Here is a 21,006-nt window from a genome sequence, read left to right on the forward strand (position 1 = left end):
GCGCTGACCTGCAGGAAGGGAGAACCCCGCAGCACTGGGCAGTGTGTGGGACCAGGGCAGGTGGCCCCTGGGAGGGCTCCCGCTTTGGGGGCCGAGAAACCTCCCCTGCAGGCAGCCCTGTGCTGGAGAACAGGACTCTGTTTTGGTGGGAGAGGGGACAAGGAGCCCCCTTGTCTCCTTTCAGCATTGCGCCAGGCTTTTGTGTTGAGGTCTGAGAGTGCTGCTACAGTACATGGGCCTTTGGCTGGAGGATGCCCTTCTAGAGTGCTCCAGCAGTAATCCCCACACTGCCCTGATCCTGCCCCGTAGCATGGGCAAGGGCGGAGCTTTTCCAACAGCTCATCTCCAGCAAAGCCTGGTCTGGATTTGGCTCTGAGGTAGATCTGGGAAGCACAAAGGAGGGTCTATCACAGCTCTTGCTCCTGAATTAACCAGTTACATCTTCCTGTTCCCATGGCTTGGTGGTGAGGAGCCTTCCCTGGGCACAGCAGTGCTGTCAGCTCTGTGCACAGGAAGCCTGGGGCAGTGGTGGTGATGGGGACCCCTTGGTGCCTGCTGCACCCGCTGACACGTGTGTCTCCCGGCAGCTGCAGCCGGAGCAGTTGGACTGTGGAGCAGCTCACCTGCAGCACCCGCTGGCCATCGTCAACCCCGTCACAGCGACCCCCGTGTTCACCTACAGCGGCCTCACAGCCGTGGCCGTGGCCAGTGTCAACAACTACACCGTGGTGTTCCTGGGCACCGCCAGCGGAGGACTCCTGAAGGCAAGTGAAGCCCGGCAGCCACAGCCTGGGGAGGCAGGGCTGGGGGCCGGGCCGGGCCGGGCAGCGGCGGGCGGTGGGCTCTCCTCGGGGCTGTGCAGGGAACATCGCATCCTGTCGGGTTTGTCTGAGCACCCGCTCGCGTTCGGCAATGAAGAAGTAATTGGATGCTGCCGTAACGTGAACAGTGATGCCTGCCGCCTGGCCACCGGTGGCCGTTAATTACTGTTCAAGGCTGTCATGAGAGCAGGATGTTCTTGATGAACTCTATGCTGGTAATGTTATTGTGCAGCATTTAAGTATTGACAGCACTTCTAATAAGTTCTCCCCCGAGCTGATGGGTTTTGAAGGCTCCATGTGGACTGGGGGGAATCACCAAGAGATGCTTCATCTCAGCTGAGTCCAAAGCAGGTGTGAATCCGTGCGTCTGATAGAGTGTCTGTTTTAAACAACGTGCTAAAGGCAATGTAAGGCACTGCAACACCCTGGCTACAGAGCCAAGATGCAAGGCCAGGGTTTCAGCAACTTTAGTCCTTGAAGTTTGCCAAAGAAAGTTTTGATTCCAACATGCCACAACAGTTTGGTGTGCTCTCAGCATCAAAAGTCCATAGAGGGGTGGGGAGAAAAGTGCCCTGGAGCAGAGACATGGCTGATACCTGCTTTGTCCCAGCCTGGGGTGAGTGGTGCATATCGTGAAATATTGGATTGAAATGCTTGGAAAGAAGAAAACTGATCCAATCTCTTCCCTTGAGCCCAAGCGCTCCTGGCAGAAATGTGGGAGCGATCACAAAGAAACCCCCAGCTTTGGTTTCTGCCTGCAGGGGCAGGTAATGCAGCGGGGTGGGAGGGCGCTGGCACCCCGACTGGGTGCAGGGCGGCGGACACACATGCCACACGCAGCGCAGCCCCTGTTCACACAGCGTTAACAGCTCCGCTTCCATTATTATCTCACAGAAAGCAGCCTTATCTGCTGCGCCTCCATTAGGGAGAGGCTCCTGGCTACCCTTTGCTGGGATAATTTGCTCAGATAGCTCTAATCTAATTCTACAACACAGCTGCATAACCAGAAGCCTTTTTACCTCCGGGGCTCCTTGTTATTTGGCATGGGATACAAGATACTTTGCGTGAGTTATCATTCAGATTTGCTGCCTGAGAAAAAACAGCAAAGGAGCAGGAATAGAGCTCAACCAGCTCCTGCCAGCAGTAATTATGGCTGCCAGGGGTAAATATAGGGGATTAATCAGATAGGCTGCAGACGGGCATTGCGTGCAGGCCATTATCAGTGCCACGTCCAGCATGAGAGGAAAAACAGCACTTAGGCAGCAGTGGCCAGGGCATGGTGTGCCAGGGTGTGATGTCCTGGAAGGAGATGGGGGTGGGAAGGGTTTATTCTGGCGAGTCCCCACATGTCTGGAAGTCTGTGGACAAGGTGCTGTGGTGGGGTCACCCAGAGCTTCAGAGCTTCACTGCTCTCGCCAGTGCAGCATGTGTCCTCCCGCAAGAGGACTGCTGGTCTCTGCCCCTCTGCGCTGCTGCTGTGGCTCTCTCCTGGGCCGTAGCCCACAGAGATCCAGGGCAAGTGCCAGCGCAGTGAAAGTGTAGGGTAAATAAGCCCTGAAGGCAGAGGGACCTGGGGACAGGTGCCTAGAAACAGCCAAACATAGAGCAGAGCTCAGCGTGAAGGGAGAGGGTGTGGTCACAGAGCTACAGCGAAGGACACTGGGACTTTGATCATGGGCATCTTGGGTTATCTCAGGCAAATTATTTAGCTTCTGGATAGCCAGTTTCTAAGTGGGGATCATGATAGTTCCTTTCTTTTTCTGCATAGTAGCTTGCAGTGCCTGCATATGGTTCTTAGCAGAGCAAAGCGCTCTGCTTTGAGCTTGGGTTATCTTACTAGGATGTGTTGGTGCTGCTCTAGTGTGAGAATTAATTAATCCTATGTTAATTAATTAATCCAGACTTTAGAGAGCAGAAGCATGCTTGGTCCTTACAATTGCTGCCTTCCCTTGCTGGTAAGGATGTAGGAATTTTCCTCACGCCCTTTCTGGTTCAAACTGAAAAGTGACTGTCACACGAAATTGTGTAGCCCTGTTGTTATTTCCTCTCAGCAATGCCACATTTAATTTGCTGAGTTTTCAAGTCAAATGCCAAGACATTCAGATCTAAAAGGCAGGCTGATGCTTTGCAGCCTCTTCCATCAGTGCCAGCGCTTCAGCTGGTGATTCATGAGGCAAGGTAGGATTTGGCTGTCCTGCGGCAGCTGCCATGGTCTTTGGGATTAGCAGGGATGAAAGCTTCTTTTTGCCAGGAATGACAACACTTACTTTTCAGATAGGCAGGGAGCAGGGGATGCCATGTTGCACAGCCCCGTTGCTGATTTATTGTCCCTGTTTTTTATTAAGCTTGGAAATGCAGTGTTCTTTGTAACAGAAACGCACGTATGTACATGACAAGGGCTGGAGGCTGGTGCCACTTCCATTAGGGCAGGGCAGCACTGCCGCTGGAAGCAGCCGTGCAGTGCCAGAGCTGCAGGGTGCAAGTTTTCCAGCCAGCCTCTCGGACAGAGGCCTTTGCACAGACGGAGCAAGGGCTGCCGCGCTGGTCGTCACCCAGCTCCTGGCCATGGCTGGGGCTTTCTAGACCGCTTAGTGCCTTCCCTGTGGCACAGAGCTGGCTTTTCAGTAAAGCTCCCTGTGTACAGCCTGCAAACTGTGTGTAGAGATTTACAGTGCTTGAAAACGTGGAACACCAATGGATAACACTTTGATTCTTGTTTATAACCAAGGAAAAATAATCTCCTCCCCATAGTGTTTGAAAAATGGTCTCACTGAGTGGCTTCCTCTCACTACAGATTAATCTGGACAGTACCATGAAGGTTATTAGCAGGAGATCCATTTCAGTGGCTTACGGAGAGCCGGTCCACCCTATCATGCAGTTCGACCCATCTGATTCTACCTACCTCTATCTGATGACCTCCTATCAGGTGAGAGCTTCAGTCTCCAGCAGAACAGTCCTTTGAGCACCTCATTTGGTTTAGTGTTCAGCACTCAGCTGGGAGCAGGAAGGGACACTAAAATTTGCTTTCACAGGAACGGGCAGAGTCAGGAAGCTCAGAGCTTTGGGGTGTCAAAGGGCTTTGGGAGGTACCTGTGCCTGTTGTTCTTCTGTGCAGCGTGGGGGTCACAGCGAGCTGACTGGCTTGTCTGGCTTGGCCCTCTTTGTGGTAGCCAGAAGGGTGAAAGCTGTCGAAACTGACCCCACTTAGAGGAGTGCAGAAACAAACAGGGGTTGTTCCTGTATAGGAAGCTGAGAATACGGTGCAGTCTTTAAGAAGGCTTTTAGGGGATCCTACAGACAAAAAGTCTGCCTGTCAGACATGATCCTGGTGGAGGTTTCTGCTCAGCCTGGCGGGCAGGAGGGCTGGATGAGAGAAGGGCTCTCTGTGGAGACTGGGAATGCTGCAGCAGGTAGGAACAGACTGCCTCATCTCCATGAGGTGAGCAGATGAGAGCTGAGCACTCCAGGCACTTGTGGTTTGTCCTGAATTACATTTTAATCTGCCAAACAGATGCAGAACCACAAACGTTATACGTTGCATTTTTGTTTTTCAAGCCCTACCTCCCTGCAGACTGGTCATTACCATTTCACAGAGCCCTTCCGGGGATGCCTCTTTAGCTGATGTTTCAGACTGTCTCAGCTCAGCTCCTGGCTGGGCTGTGCACCTCCTTCAGGCTTGATCAAACACGCAGCGCAGCACTTGTGATGCTCTCCTCTGTCTTTTTCTTTTCCAATAAACCAGATGAGTTAATTTTTCTTTGGTGCAATTAGCATCATAGAATCACAGCATCAGCCATCCTGGGAAGCTCCCCAGGAGCAAAATGGGGTTGGGTTTGGGAGGCTGAGCACAGCAGGGCTGGGGAGCAGGAAGGTGCTGTGGGTACAATGGGGTCAGGCTAAGGAGCGCATGGTTCGTGGTGCACTTGCCTGGTGGGAGCTCAGAGCTCTCAGCACTTCACATTGTCAGTACCAAATGGCTCAGTTTTCCTTCTCAAGTATTTAGGCTTTGCTCCAACTTTTCCTGCCGAGCAAGTCCCCAGAGGTTTCTGATTTCTTTACAAACGAAGGTTTCCAGAGTGGTGTTGCTTTCTGGTCATTATGTAAATAGCCAGATAGCATTCAGCTCTGTCTAGAAGGGAGCTTTCTGCACATCTGTGTGAGAGCATTTCACAGGGAGGGACAAGCTGTGAAAGCTTCTCTGATGCATCGGAAAGGTGTGGTGTGGCTCTCTATAGCCTGTCCATCACACAGCTATGGCCAAGGTGCTGGCTGAAAAGGAGCAGCTCAGCTCAGCGTAGCACAGTGCTGCTGCACACCCTGCGGCAGCAGGGCCTGTCCCTTGGGCATCCTGCCCTGGGGCACCGGCAGCGGGAGCTCCACGAGGGGTGGTCGTTACACAGAGCACCCACCTCTGAGCAGTGTGGGGTGGAGGACGGCAGTGCCAGGGTCTGCTCCTTGTCTGTCCTGTAAGGCTTGGTCCAGGCTGACAGGTAAAGCCCCCTGAGATGCTGGTGGCTCCTCACTCACATGTGGCCCGAATGGCTCATCCCTGGTCAGGTTTCTGTGGTAGTGTAAAGCAGTTGAAAGCAGTTGTGCTGTTGTTGTGCAGATGACACGGGTGAAGGTGGCTGCCTGCAACCAGTACTCAACATGCATGGAGTGCCTGGCTGCTGCAGATGCTTACTGCGGGTGGTGCACGATGGAGACCAGGTAGGATTGGTTGTGTCCCAGTGCTCTTTGATGTGTCCCTTGGTCCTCAAGCCTAGGCAAGAATTTCTGGTGCCTTTTGTATTTCCACACAGTCACACTGCCATTAGTTTTCATCTGTTCCTTATGAAATACATCCTTTTAAAAACAATTGCATCTGGTCTGAAACAGTCAGGATACTTCAGAGCCAGGATTTCAGTGTAGCTGCATTATTATGCTGTAGTCAGCTGTCAGTGCACAGAATATCTTGCAAGCGTCCAACCATGGGACTGAGAGAGCCAACACCCTGTTAGAGACCATCTTTTGCCCTTGCAGTTATCATTTATGAGTAGGAGACACTGCACACTCAAAAGGGGATTTACAGAATTAGACTCCACATTTACAAATTGGAGGTTGGACAAATTGTCACCTTCTCCTCTGCAGTTCTGGGTTCAGCCTGGCCTGTTCTTGCTTACCCTGAGTCCTGGTGCTCTGCTGATGCTGGTGGGAATACATGCTTTTATCATGGCAACCAGACACTTTAAATATAGCAACAAAGCTTTAGGCTTAGCTGCATGGATGGCGGGAAGGGATGTAGGCACAGGATTGTCTCAGGATCTTCCCTCATGAGGAAGTCAACATTTTTATCACCTGTTTTAAACATAATCAACCCCGCATTGTTCCCCTGCAGGTGTTCTCTGCAGCACGAGTGCACCAACTTCACAGGGGCCAACTTCTGGGCAAGCACAAGTGAAGGAGTGCAACAGTGCCCTTCAATGACCATCTTGGAGCCCGAGATTAATATCGACAAAGAGAACCCGGTGCGTTTGATGTGAATACCAGATTAATCCCATGCAGTGTCCTGTAGAGTCATCACCTGCTCTCAGGGCTGATAAATATCCATCCTCCTCCAGCACAGCAACACAGCTCCACACAGCTCGGGTGTGGGTTGTGGGGGTGCTGAGCTCTGGTGTGTGCTACCGAGCCAAGCCAAGGTTCTTGAGTGCCTGGAGGTGACCTCCTGTGCCTCAACAGCCCAGAGGCCCCAGGACACCGGCTGTGGAGCCTGTTGGTGAACAGCATCTAATGCTCCTGCGCTGCACAGTGCAGAGATGCGCAAAATGTCAAAATACAGAGCATTAGCTGCAGACAGCTAAATAAGCTCATCTCTTGGGTTGAATTGTTGCTATTTTTAACAATATCTGAATTATATTTCAAGTGTTTTCATCAAAATATTTTTCATTTAAAGACAGACTCTCTCCTAATGGCAAAAATCTCTCTGTTCCAAAGCTCTCTGCCAGTCCTAGCATGGGGCAATCACTCCTAAGCAGGCAGCTGGGGCAAAGCCCAGACCAGAGCTGGAGAGAGGGATCCCACAGGACCTTTGCACCAGTCCAGCTCCACTTTTGCCATGCAGGAGTGCTGGGCTGAGATCCCCCAGGACTCACCCACCGGCAGCAGGGAAGCCAGGGCTGTGCGCTCTCTGGGCCCCCCTCCTCAAAAGCATTCCCTTTCTGCAAAACTTCCCTCCCTTCCCCTTGGAGGCTGACGGCAGAAAGAAATCCCCACAGCCGCTCGGTCCCTGTGTGTGGTGGAGGATGCTGGCTTGTGGCTGGCCTCCCACAGCCTCCCAGCAGCTTCACCAGCTCCACACCTCCCATCACGTGTCCCTGGTCTGGACTGGTGCAATCTGGGAGGTTCAGGCACTCAGAAGCAGGGGTTAATTTTGTTCTGCTCTTCCTCCTCTTTCTTCTCCCTCCGCAGAGTGTTGGGAGGCAGCGGATGAGGAGCCCAGCCCAGGGACAGAGCGGTTTGTGCAGGCAGCGTGGGTCGAGCAGAGCCTGGGCACTGGGGAGGGCTTAGCCTTTGGGTCCTGCCTCCTCTGAGTGGTCTCCTGAGGAAGCCCTGGACCGTGTTTTCATGCCAGCTACAGTTGTTGGAGCGCATGGTGACAGAGCTCTTACTGTCAAAGCAAGCTTTTGTATGCAGATGGCTTTGAGAGTTCAAAGTGCACCAAATGAAAGAAAATGCTGCCTGAGGACTTGTTTTGCTGTCACTAGCCTAGGAAAAGCTTGGAAAACACTGACAAATTCTAATTATAATTTTCTGTGATAACTGATTTATTTTTTCTCCCATATAGGTCCTGATAATACAAATAAATGGGACTATCCCAAACCTGAATGGAACAAATATTTCATGTGACTATGGAAACAACATCCACACGGTAGCCAGAGTTGCTGGAGATTATGTAAACCAATTTATTTATTGCAGTTTACTTCCACGTGAGAAATATCCAGCATTTCCAGAGGACCAAGGTTTGTAGGGGAAAACAAGCTCAGCTCATTCTCATCACTTCTGTGGATGTAATTTTTCATAGGCTTTTTTTCTTTCTCTGATTGTACGTGCAGATAACACGTACAGGGAAAAAAAGACCCAAGCTGCTTCTGTTTTATAGGGCATATGACTTTAAAGCGTAGGAGTTCCACCGTCTTTAACATGAATTGACAGTATGTCAAATCTATCAATTTTGTTCTAAGCATCAGAATTAAAAAGCCAGTTCATATACTTATTTTATTAAGATTATCTGGTTAGAGCTTCTGCTTTACATTTTGTAAGTACTAAACCAAAAACGTTTTGTCCCTGGGGAAATAATGTTGCTACTTACATTGATATTTTCAATTGTTTATGTTTAATTTCCCCCCTGAACATGTGCTACCTTTCAGGAGAGGTTCTGGAGGAAGAGCAAATGTGTACCTAAAGGCAGCTCAGAAACTCTTAATCCCTTTTATGTGATCAAAAGCCAGACTGAGGTTCTCTAGGATGCCCCAGTTTTCAGATGATACCAAATAGGATGTCCATCTTGAGACTCCTTGGAGCTGCATTACGAGGTGACATGCACCAGCAGATGTGGTTAAAGTCAACCAAGCATTGATGGTCAAGCTGACCAGATCTGATACTGGCATTTAGTGATGGAGACAGCCCCATTCTGTAGCTCCTTCTGAGAAGGGCGATGCTTCATTCCAGACTTGAGTGCTTGTCAAATTTCCATCTTTCAAGCCTGGAGTGAATGCTCTATTGAAGATGGCTGACTTCAGTAGGAGAAGAATTAGCCAGCCCTTTTGAAAATCCCACTTTTCATAGGCAAGTTTATAAAGCTGCATTGTTTTTCTCCCTAGCTATCCAAAGAATGGGGGATCATTAACTGTTCTGTATTGTTGGTTACAGCAATGTCCAAATGAATTTCTGGAATCCAATGGGCTGATTTATTGTACATATTCTGAAAGAGGCATTGTCTCTTGTGCCTGGTGCTTATATGGCAAAATTGCAAAGAAAAAGAAAAAAATTAAGCAATTTTGGGGGATGGGGAGTCAGTGTTAAGTAGCCAAAAAAGGGATTTCCACTCTTCTCTGCGAGTTTGTTGTCATGGGGAAAGTGAGCGGGGTTTTAAAACATGATAACTAACATGTTTTAATTACCACATTTTTTTTTAAATATCATTTAGCACCAACTGTAAGCGAAGGCAATAATGAACTCTGCTAATTAACACTTGCACCACACGCTGGAATTTTCTGCTGAAAGTCGCGATGTTCTTTTCTGGTGAGGGTGATGTAAAGAGTTGATTTAAGAGGGAAGAGCTGGAAGTCAGAGGGCAAAAGATGAATGGTCGAAGCTCAGAAATGCAGCTCGGAGGACGCCCTGGAGAAAACAAATCAGATTTAGCCATTGTTTTCCCAAGGGTCTGTCTTGTCTTCTAAGCGTGAGCATGAGTGAGAGGCTCTTGCAACCCAATATTCTTTGGCTTGTTTCTTTCAGACCACGTGGTTGTCGAAACTGCTCTCCGGGTCAACAGCAAAAACATTATCCGGGCCAATTTCACCATCTACGATTGCAAAAGAACTGGAAACATTTATCCGAAGAGAGCGTAAGTGCCCAGGGTGTGTGGGCAGCGGCTGCACGGCACCGGCGCAATGGAGGTGGATGGAGCGGTTGAGGCCGGACGAGGGTCCCCCCATGGGTGTTAATGGGGGAGTGCAGCCCCCTGGCAGGGGCCTGGGCAGGATTTGGCAGGAGCATTGGGGCTGCACTGCCAGGGATTTACACAGGAGGGTCCTCGCGCCGCCTCGAGCCATCTGGAAGTGTTGGGTTTTCTTGAATGTGAATCATATTTTTATATCCAGCTTGTTCTGTTAACCCTTCGGCAGCGGAGCCGGGCTCCCGGCAGTCCCTGCAGCGGCTGGGGGGTGGTGAGGGAGGGAGGGACGTGTTCCCTCTGCTCTCACCCCTTCCAGCCTTGGGTGGGAGCAGCCATGTACCCCCCATCAGCACAGGGGGCTGAGGGGAGCCAGCTGCAGACATTCATCCACTTTTCAGGAGTGCAACCATGGAGCCTGCCTGCAGGGATGCCCATGTCTTGCCCATCAGCCATCCCATGCCCTGTGCAAACCATGGGCAGAGCCTTCATCAGGCACAGTTGCCTGGCTCCCTGGAGAAGTGGACAAGGGAAAAGAGGGTTTCGGGGAGAAGAGCATATTTTGCTAAGCAGGGGAGGCAGCTCCCAGTCAGCTGGGGCCTGGGGCAGGCGGTGATGACTCCAGAGCCTTCTTCGAGGTCGCACAGGGAACGCGGGACTTGCCCCAGCTCCCAGGGAGAAGAGGAGAGGAAAACCCAGCCCCTGCCATGGGTTTTTCTGGGCACCATTAGAGACTGAACACTGTGTGAAGATCGATCTCATGGCTGAGGTTTGGCTTCCACAAGCAGCCCAAGACCTGCTCTTCTCACTGCACCTTTGCTGTTTCAGGTGCACCAGCTGCCTCTCGACTAGGTGGAAGTGTCACTGGTGCCCCTCCACCTATGCCTGTGTTTCCAACCACTCGCAATGTGACGATGCACTGCAGATGAAAGTAAGGCCACTCAGACTTTGCTGCTCTGGGACACCTTTTGCGGTCGGGTGCTGTTGCTGTGGTTTTCCTTATCCCGGGGATGGGGCAGATGGGTTTGGTGGATGTGGGGCAGCTCTGAGGACAGTGCTGCTTTGCTGCCTGGCTGTGGGCTGCCTCACAGTCTGAAACGCAGTGATACACATCACACTGGCAGAGGCTCAGCCGATGGAGAGCTGAAGGGTCACTTTGGGTGTTGCTCTGTGTGCGCCATGTTTGCAGCACTCCCTGGCAGTGCAGGAGAGTGTGGGGCTGAGGCTGGGCTTGGGCCGTCGTACCTCGAGGTCACCAGCCTGAGCCTCACTTCACCTAATGACCCTGGGGATCTTCAGGCACTGGTGCTCAGCACGGTCCCACTGCTCCTCCTGGCAGCCTCTGAGTCTCCTCCAGCAGCGGCTGGCACGGGCTGGCCACAGCTTGTCCTGGACACCTTTCTCTGCTGGTGCACAGGAGGGGGATGCATGCAGGGCAGGGAAGCTGCGGCAGTGCTGTGCTGTGCCTTGCCGGGAGGCATGTCTGTGTGAGGAGGCTGTCAGCCTGGCTAAAGCATTCAGCTGTCCCGGTACCTTCAGCAGCTCTGTCCCTTGGCTCTTCATCACCTCTCATGTCTGGAGCAATGCCACTGCTTCTCCGCTTCCTGGACAGCTGGGTTTGAGTAACACACCAAGCGTAGCAATACCTTACAGTCCATTTGGCTTTGGCTAGGCTGTTGTGGTACATTAATAATTTGCTGGAGCACCACTGGTGGTGCTCATCTAAAGGATAAAATGGCCGCTTTCCAAATTACACCTTTAATAACCCCGAGGCTCAGTGTGTTCCTGCTTCAGAAATTTAAGTTGAAGTTAATTTAAATAAAATTGGCTTTTTAGCAGTCAGTCTGACATAGATCTAAGCCAAGCTTTTACACTGTAAATTCAATATCCCTTTAGCACTGGTGCTCTGCTCATCTCAGCTCTTCCAGCGTTCCCCATGCCCATCACTGGCACGGATCGGCCCATGTCAGATGTCTCACCCTTGCCCCCTGGGCTGACCCCAAGGCTGGCCCTGGCATCCGCTCCCTCTGGTTTGGGGAAGCACCCTCCACTTTGTCAACTTCCCAGGTTTCAGAAAGCATCTGGTGTTTTCTCTTGCTGTCTGGATGGGTGCTGGGCACTTGAAAACCCTTCCTCATGGCTGCTCCTGGTGAGGGACCCATGTGCTGAGGCTCTGCAGTGTCTGCCCAGTGCCAGGACAAGGAGCTATGCAGGCTCTGGTGATGCTGGGCTCTGGGGGTGCCAGGCTTTGGGGCTTCACATGAGCTGTGGGTCTCGTGCTGCGTGTGCTCCAGGGCCAGCAGCATCAGGGCCACAGGAGGGGCTGGGGACCACCATGGATTAGGAATAGCTGCTTTTCTGCCCAGAGAGAGGACGTGAGGGTCATAAACAAAGGTCTCAAGGAGCCCTGGCTACAGGTAATGAAGAGCTGCACCCAGCCCTCCCATTCCACTCCCATCACCTTGAGCAGACAGCAAGATCCAGGGTTCCCCTCTGGCAGGGATAACTGTGCCTATCTTTGCTTTCTTGCCTCTGATCTCCTCCTCCAGAGATTCAGTTAGGTTGAATGCTGCACCTGGCTTAGGCGCATTCCTGTTTCATCTCTGCCTTTCTTAGCTCTTCCCGCTGGTTTGGTGAGCAGCCGCAGGGAGAGGTGCTCTGTAGCCCTGGAAACATGGTGCCTGGTCCTGCAGTCTGAGCTTTCTGTAAACACACGGTTGCTGGCTGCACCTGAAAACTGGTCCACGAGGAAGCCAGCACCGTACCGGCTTCATCCACAGCATTTTAAACGTTCAGACCCTTTGCCCTGATCCAGACATGAATAATATAATCAGCTCTATTTCTAGCTGCTGATGAACAGCAGGAGAAGGGGCTGCAAGACGACAAGTTAATCAGTCCTCTAAAGTGTATTTATCTAGCAAGCTATGCCAGCTGCTGTGACATGTGAAGACACACCAGGCCATAGGAGCTTTTACATGAATTTTCAGTTGTGACCCTGCTGGTTTTATTTTAACTCTTTTGATTCTCCGAGAGGAGGCTTGTGACTGAAATCTCTCTCCAGTGCTTTGCTTTGTTGTTTTACTTCTCTTATCGTGTGCATCTTTGTTATTTAATCTCCTTGTTCAGGCAGCACCAGCTGTGCTTGGTTAAGATGAGTGTCCTGATAGAAACAAAGCGTGTTTTCCAGAGGAAAATAGGCACTTCCAGATAGCTCCCTGAGCCCTAGCTAAGTCTGGGGGAAGGCAAGAGAGAAGCCTCATGCTCATTGCATGTCCAGCACCAAGGATGTGTCCTGCGGCATCTCGGTGCTAGGAGGGCAGGGCTACCTCTCAGCAGAGCAGCAGCAGCACTGCCATCAGCAGAGTCACAGTGGGGTAACCTTTAATGCAAGTGAGAAGGAAATCTTGCCTGCTGCAAATCATTCTGCATAATGGACCAAATATTTTGTTGTCTTTTACCCCAATGGCTCCACTGTCAGAGGCATTCATCTGAATATACCCTAGGGCAACAGAGAATCTGGCTTCATTTTTGCTGTAGTTTTGTAGTGTGATTTACATCTCATGAGAGAACAGGATGGGCTTGTCATACAGACTTGAATTCTGAGTCAGCTCCAGTATCTGAGCCATCAATTTAAAGTGAGAACAAAAGCAGGGGGACAGATGACCTTTTAAAATCATTTTTCAGCTTCATTTAGGCCTTTAATTTCAGCTGTCTTACTGGTGCAGTCCCCCTGCTGAAGACCCCATAGCTCATTGTACCCTTTCCCCCGCACGCAGATGTGAGCACACGCAGACCCTGCTCACTTCTGCAATGACACTGTGAGGGAGGGACACCCCTGGGCAGGGAAATCTCTGCAGGGGCTTGCAGGAGTGTGTGTTGTGGTGTGTGAGACATCAGCTGCCACCCGGCAGAAGAGGTCACCCTTGCAAATTCACCCTCATAGGCTGCAGTGCCTCCAGCCCTGTCTTCTGATGTTTAAATGCATGTAATGATGGAGCTGCTGAGGAGTGCGTTCACCTGTGAGTACATGTTTTCCAAGGCAAGAAGATGAAGCGCAGCTGGGCATCTGCTCCCCACTGCCCAGGGCCGGGAGCTGCCGATGTCCCAAGCTGGCACAGGCGCCCGGCAGGAGTGAGAGGGGAATTCCTGCTGTGCTGCCCCTGTGGCTGCTGGCCATGGCTATGGATGAGCCCTCCTGGAAACCCAGCCACTGCCATGGCTGTCTGACATGCAGAGAGGTGGATTTTAAGGCAGTGCTATGCTGGGCTGGACTTGGAGCCCTTCTCGAGGAAGGAAGGCTCCATGTGGCATTACTGCTCATTGCATCATGGTGCCATTTTGGTATTTCACTTCCTGGGATTTCAGTGTGATCTGACTTTACAGATGCAGTGAAATTAATCTTATCAAGGGCCCTGGTGTGTCGTCTTGCCTTGTCATTAGGGATGCTAAGCATGCACCCAGCCAACCTCTCTTTTTTTCTCTTATATGTAACAGAAGAAGATTGACTGCCCGCGGATTGTCCCTGCCTTTCTGGAGCCCGTGCCCACGGGAGTGCCTCAGGACATGATGATCACACTGGCTAATGCAACTTTCTCTAAGGTAAATGAGTTCCCAGAGAGATGGGAAGGTTTAGGTGAGCCCAGGCACGCTGGGCATGAGCACCAAAGGGGTTTCAAGTACGAGCTGCTTTCTGCCTGGGGAGCGGGTGATGGGGCCTGTTCCGGTTTGCGTTAGCATCTGGAATCTCTGTACTGACAAAAGACGCTGCTGGAAAGCAGCCACCCTGACGGTGAAGTGAGGTTTGTGCGGCAAAGCTGAAGGGAGACGCTGTTTGTGTCCAGGCATTCTCCAGGGATCTCCCACAGTTTGCGATGGCTTTTCCTATTTCCTGGTAAAAGGAGGTTCTTTTACCCCTTGTAAAACAGTCACTAGAGCAAAATGTTTAGGGGAAATAAAGTTCCTGGTTCCCTTGTGTGTGTTTGCTCGCCACAGAACGTGCCAGTGTTGTGCTCTCCCTGCACTTATGAATGAAGGACAAAGGCTCAGAGAGCCCTGTGCTGGCTCAGCCACTGCTTGGAGCGCAGCATGGAAACACGTTTTAGCTTAACTTCTGCTTGTCACTGCAGAGATCTTTTGGTGAAAAAGCCTTCCTGTGGAATTTTCTGGCATGCAAATTGTGGGAGTGGACATCAAATGGTGCCTTTGGATGTGCATTGCGCTCCAGGAGGAAACAGAAGGAATTTGGGACAGGGAGGCTGGGCACTGGGGAAATACTCAGCTAAGCTCTGGCACTTGTAGAAAGCCACCCTGTGTGATTTTGGGTCAAGTCTTCAGCCCTGCTCGCTGTGCCCTGTGGAGGGTACCTGTACACTGGACAGCCCTGCAGCTCCTCTGGAGGGGATGGAGAAGGTTGGGAATGCTGTGCTGGGGCAGTGGGGATGCTGCCAGGTGCTGCGGAGGCACCACTTCCACCAGACCTCCTGCCCTTTGGCACAGGGGCAGAATGGAGCTCCCCCCGGCTGGGGCTGCTGTCTCCTGCATGGGTCTGGACTCTGGAAGGGAGGATGTGCCTGCCACAATCAGCAAAAAAGGGCGAGAAATCCTTCTTCCTCTGTGGATGCTGGAGGTGCTGAAGAGGAAGCAATACCGCATGTAACCCAGCAGGAAATGAAGTCAGCAGGAAAGGGGCCGAGGCACTGTTCCCAAGGCGGCTGGAGGGGCAGCTCTGACAGGCCGGCTTCCTCCCGGCACCGTCCACAAGCTGTCCCAGGGCATGGAGCAGGATTCCTTCTCCTTTCCTTCCCACAGGAGCTCACGAGCGCTGCCAGAGCTCAGAGCATCTGGGACACGTGTCCTGTGTCCTGGCACCCTGTGTGCTGTGGGGACACTGCCCGGCTGCAGAGCAGCAGCTACTGGGGCACAAGCAATGCACTGGGGGAGGCTTCAGTTTGCCTTCAGGCTCTGTGTGTGTGTTCACTGGGCCAGCAGCTGCCTGCCAGGACTCTGGTGCTTGCTTTCATGTCCTTTATCAGATCTGTCAGCTTTCAAAGGGTGGTTAGACCTCAGTAGTGGTGGAGCATCAACCTGCTTGGAGATAGGATTTTTTCCGGCAGGATGGGGGCACAGCAATGACTCAGGGCAGGATATCATCCTTGTGTTATCAGGAAAACAGTGCAGAAAATCTGCCTTTGAACCTACTCCCAGCTGGGTCCTCATTTGAGTTAGAGATCTGCTCTGTGCAGTTATTGGGAGGAGGAGGAAGGCGGCTTTGAGCCCAAATGATGGACTGATTTGGTCTGGTTTGCGGTAGAGGCGGCTTGGGACCACATTGGCTTTTGGTCTGAGTTGCAGCATAAGCTTTAAACACCCCCGTCCAGTGAAACCTGGGTACCTCATAGCTGGGATTCTGAGAGCATAGCCCAGCCAGGCACATCCCCTGGTCTGTGAGTGCCACGGGTCAGGCACATCTGCATGTGCTGCGTGTCCCTGGCTCCAGGAGCGGCTGCCCCACGCCTGGTTATGACACTTCACAGCAGCACAGCAGGTGAGAGCAAGGGACAGGGTTTAGCTCCACGTGCGATGCTCAGCCTGCAGCAGTTTTGTGTATAGGTGTGTACCAGAGCAGGATTAATTAGACACAGATCCCAGCCCCGTTTCCAGTATCGGGTTCTGATCTATTTGAGTTGAGCACGGTTCAGGTGCTGATGGCAGAAACAAGGTGAAACATGGTGCCTGCCCTCTTGATTGATGAGATGAAGAACAGCACAAAAGTTCTGCTCTTGTCTTCCCTCTCCCAGGAGACAGCCCTGGAATGCCACTTTGGGACCGACAGAACGTTTGAAGCCCGATGGGTGAACTCCTCCGCTGTGGAGTGCGTACACGTGCTGGTGAGTCAGGGGTGCGGCCGTCACCCCATATCCCCTGCGGCTGTCACCCCATATCCCCCACGGAGTGGGGAGGTCTTGCCCCCAAACTCCCACCCGCAGCTGGACGCTGCCTCCCCTTCTCCCTACCTCCACTTCCAGGTGAAATAAGTGCAAACTGGGTTCTCTTTGTGTGTGCTGGTGCTGGAGGGGTGTTCACAGTGCTGAGTGTCCGCTCTGTGGGTATCTGCAGTGGCTCCAGCCCCGGCTCCGCTGGGGTTTGGAGATTGCTGCTTGTTTACCTTTCTAAACAGGCAGAGTTCAGCTCAGGCAAAAAATTTGGCCACCTTTCAGCGTTGCTATTTCTGTAGCTTTTATTCTGAGCTAGGAATTGGCCTGAGAAAATGTGCAGGCACTCACGAAGAGCAGCGTGCGGTTGTGGGAGGGCAAACTGCACCTCTGAAATGCAGCAGTCGTTTGGGCTTCCACCCATGGGAATACTGCGAGTAAAGCAGGAGAGGAGCACTTTCCCACCATGTCACCTGCAAACCTCCATGCTGTAGCTCGGCCCTGGCCAGTCTGTTAGCTTTCCTGTCTGTTCCTACTCAAAATAGCAGCAAGGCCGGGCTCTGCTCCCTGCGGTGTGTGCTGTGCCCAGCGCCCTTCACTGGGACCTCAGCAGAAGCATTAAACCAGAGAACAGCCTTCCCTCTCTTTTTGCTAAAGATGAGACCCTCCTGTACTTAGCAGCGTGGTCAGAGGAGCCTCATGAGGAATGTTAATCCGTATAGTGTGCACATGGAGCCCCCCATTCTACTAGATTTCCTCAGCATTTGTTGTTCTTTCCCTATGTGCAGCTCCACACACCAGAAAAAAGCCATCTCTTCCCAGTGAACCTGCAGCTGAAGGACAGACCAGACAGATTCATCGACAGTCCAGAGATGATGACAGGTCTGAGTTGAAACTATTTTTATTCTGCTCTCATCTGGTCAGCTTGAATGACTCCGAAATCCTGGCAAAGTTTATGGGCTCAGGAGACAGCCCATGGCTCATCTGGGCACAGCTTGGTTCTTCCTGTGCCCAGAGATCAGATGGGAACCCCTGGACACCCAGGTGAAGTTCACAGGCAGTCGAGCTGGAGCTCTGGGACACAGGGAGGTGTGGGGGTCGCCAGCATTGACAGACATTCCTCCCAGAGGACATAGGGATGCGGGAGGCTCTGCCCGGAACGTGGCAGCAAGGCTCAGCCCTCTGGAAAAATTCAGCCTTTTCTCTGTTCCTCCTGTGCTGAGGACGCAGCCTCTGAACACAGCTCACCCCTGGCCAGCGGTTGTGCAAACAGGCGCCTCCCTGCCCGGCCCAAGACAGGGAGTCAAGCCCAGCTGGGTGTTGTTGGTGTCACACCTTAACTGGGTGCTCATGGTGATGCACCAAGCTGGGTGCCGGCTGGGGGCAGCAGCCTGGGGCTCTTTTCCCCCTCAGGAGTGTCAGCAACTGTAGCAGAAGGAACTGATTTACCCTAGGTGCAAATGTGAACTAGCTGCCCAAGGGAAGCTTTTCTTCAGAGGACAGCTGTAATAAATAGGGAGACATTAACACCATCTGCTATTGACCCAGGATAAAAAGGTTTCCCCATAGTAAATCGCAGTGTATAAAGGAGGCTTATCTCACAGAGCATTCCACATTGGTGAAACAGCCTCTGGAATGCCAGCATGGGCAGGCATCAGACATGACTTCCTTGCAGGAGGAAGAGGGTGGCCGTATTTGTGAGATCCAGAGGTAACCCCAAGGCAAGGGGTGGGAGATTAGAGCAGAGCCTGTTGTGATGTGTGAGAGCCTCAGTTCTCCGTGTGGGTGGTGCTGGAAGCAGGAACAGCAGCGGAAGGAGTGCGGGAGGACCCCCCCTCCTCCTGCGTGGAGAAGGAACTCGCTTACACAGGCTCTGCTTGCATCAGTCTGAAATTGCCAGAATATTTGGAGATCCCATGGGACCATTGCATGGCTCCGGCTCCTCCTCGCCTTGATCAGATTGGTGAGAGTGAAATAGAGAGGCTGTCTCGTGAGCAGAGAGAGAGATCTGCTGGGCCCATTGTGAATGTGTGCATCTTTCATACTTCGCTAGTGGAATCACTGTTATTAGTGTTTATTACTTCAATATTTATTAGCATTCATTGTAGACTGTGTTCTGGTAGCCACCGAAAGAACCCCGGCTCGTTGCTGTGGGGTGGAAAACCAACCAGTGCAACTCACTGGGTGGACTCAAGGCAAGGTGAAATAAACTCATTTTTTTGTGGAGATTGGGAGAGTCCCTCGGTGCCGGTGACGTTTCATTAGCGCGAGGACAGGCTGGCTGCTGAGGGCTGAGGGTTCATTAGTGGCTTATGAAGTATCTTGAGATCCTTCTGTGAACAGAAGTGCAAAATGGGGCTGTTTCTTTGTTTTATGTTCTCCTGCAAAGTCTCCTCTGGGGAGCGGGGTGTGAAAACAATGTTTCCTGAGTGTTTCTGGCTGTTTACCTCAGCGGATGCCCGCACTCCAGCGGCAGAAGTCTTTAGGCTGGAGAGGAAATGTAACCTCGGGCACCAGCTAATGAAGAGGTGAAAGCCATGTAGGAAAAAGATGTGGAAGCTGAGCTGAGCAGATCTGAAGGGAGAAGTCAATGAAAGGGGCCCGTGGTCACCAGGGGGAAGGGAAGGAACTGTAAACACTGTACAAAGCTCTGCAGCCATCCAATTTCTGTCAGAGTGTGGAAGCAATGTGATTGCTTTGCTAACAGGATGGAGCCAGCTTTGCCAAGCATCTTCCCATGTGGATGCTGAGAGTTGGAAACATGTAGCATAAATTGACAAAAGGTTCCGAGTTTGGGTGTTGTTTGTTTTTCAAGGGGAAGAAAAAGGAAAAGAAAGTGCTAAATTACATTGCAGTGAGAACAAGCACCCAGTCCTTCTGGGAAATCTTCAGGATGGCAGCCAAGAGCTGCCTCATCTCGCTGTATGTGCAAGCTGCTCTAGAATACACTGGATTTCAGATGTTACTTGAATTAACATGGCTGGGGGGGGACATAGTAGGGGGTATGTTTGACTGCCTCAAGCTAAGCAAAGCCTCAGGCCCAGGAGTTGACACTTACTGTTGTCTCTGGTGGTTTAGTGGAGGTGTACAACTGCGCGACCGGGAGTGCCGACTGTTCCCAGTGCCTGGGGAGGGAGGACCTGGGGCACCGCTGCGTCTGGAGCGAGAGCAGCTCCAGCTGCCGCCTGCACAGCGACAGCCCCCAGCTCTCAGACGCCTGCCCTGCTCCGGAGATTAAGAAGGTGAGACCTGGATGGGACGTGGAGGGCACGAGACGGGTGTGCAGGGGCTGACACCGGCTGTGCCGGCCCCCTGGGGCAGGGGAGGGACCGCGCTTCGTCCCTGGTGGTGGACGGGGTCAAGGCCAGCACTGAGTTATTCACTCAGTTTCTATGCCGTTGAGTCACCCAATGCCAAGGACATCTTGCTGGTGACAAGATCTAGTCTTCATCATGTTAGGGGGAAAAGAGGCAGCACAATTGCAATGTCCTAGAGCTCCTGGGGTTGGTAAAAGCAAGAATAATTTGTAGGGTTGGTGAAGGATTCTTACCAGGAACAGCATTTAATGGAGCGTACCTGAAATGTGAACATAAGCACTATCTCCAGGCATGCTGCTGTGCACTTCTGCCGAGATGAAGAGTGGCAGAGGGACCTTTTGCATTATCATTTTGAAATGAGTTTTATTTAAATTATAGTTGAATGAACAGTTGGTGGGGGCATTTGGACCTGGGGTACTGCTTAGAGGTATGGAATGAGCCAACACATTTGTTCCTGACAAGCAGCACAGAAAATATATAGAGCAAATCTTAAAATGAGCTAGTTAGGAAAGGAGAAGCTGGAGAGTCAAAATCGCTAATGTGAACGTCAAAATGGGCAAGGATATGGGATTTCTGTGTGTAGGAGTAGCTGCTCAAAATCCGGGTGCTGTAACACAGTCTGGAGGGACCGCAGGGTCTCCATCGCCTGCCTGTCTCCTCTCCTCATGGCAAGAGGGGCCTGTCCTGCCCCAGCACGCACCAAGTGTTATCAGCGCCTCGCCAGAAAATAATGGAAGGAAACCAGGGTTCAGGTGGCAGAGGGCCATGGGGCTCTGCCGCTGTTTCCTTAGCTAACAGCAGCTGGTAAATCCAAACCTTCCGGAGTCACGCAAGCAGAGGGGCCCTCGCAAAGCCCTCCTGGAGGGGGCAATGCAGTGGGTGAAGGAGGGCAGGAGCCTGGGGGTGGGTCCTGAGCATCCCTGGCCGGCCACTGCAGTAAAGCATTGTGCTGGCTTTGTATGCCTGTACCTTTGCAAAGGGATCAGACATTTCTGAGTTGGAGGGGCTTGTCTCACCCACTGAACAATGCCGTCACGCTGCTCGATGATGCCCCTCATGCGCTGGAGCAGCATCACACCAGCACTGTCCCCTCACAGCAGTGGGGTGGAACACCAGTACTGTAGGAGATGGATGGGGGACAGCCTTCTTCCACAGTGCGGCTGCAGTGCTGGTGGCCTGGCCGTGCTCCACGCCTCAGGACAGTTTTTGTCTTATTCTTGTCCTGAAGGGTCTTGCTCTGTTCAGAACAACCCTTAGAAATGTGATGACAGGACTCTTCC

General features: G+C 52.1%; 1 protein-coding gene across 1 annotated transcript in view; it reads left to right on the top strand.

Annotated features, from left to right (window-relative positions):
- PLXND1 (plexin D1) overlaps window positions 1-21,006 on the top strand; it is a gene marked incomplete at both ends in the record, with an annotated part of 74,665 nt that overhangs the window by 20,216 nt on the left and 33,443 nt on the right. Inside the window, 11 exons of the mRNA XM_080625508.1 lie at window positions 588-764; window positions 3,616-3,747; window positions 5,431-5,531; window positions 6,199-6,328; window positions 7,648-7,822; window positions 9,321-9,429; window positions 10,306-10,408; window positions 13,972-14,076; window positions 16,275-16,364; window positions 17,198-17,291; window positions 19,488-19,651. Coding sequence (XP_080481634.1) covers window positions 588-764; window positions 3,616-3,747; window positions 5,431-5,531; window positions 6,199-6,328; window positions 7,648-7,822; window positions 9,321-9,429; window positions 10,306-10,408; window positions 13,972-14,076; window positions 16,275-16,364; window positions 17,198-17,291; window positions 19,488-19,651 — 1,380 coding nt within the window. The remainder of the gene's footprint in view (window positions 1-587; window positions 765-3,615; window positions 3,748-5,430; window positions 5,532-6,198; window positions 6,329-7,647; window positions 7,823-9,320; window positions 9,430-10,305; window positions 10,409-13,971; window positions 14,077-16,274; window positions 16,365-17,197; window positions 17,292-19,487; window positions 19,652-21,006) is intronic.

The sequence above is a fragment of the Psittacula echo genome (genome assembly GCF_963264785.1).
Source record: "Psittacula echo genome assembly, chromosome: 9".
Classification (NCBI taxonomy): Eukaryota; Metazoa; Chordata; class Aves; order Psittaciformes; family Psittacidae; genus Psittacula; species Psittacula echo.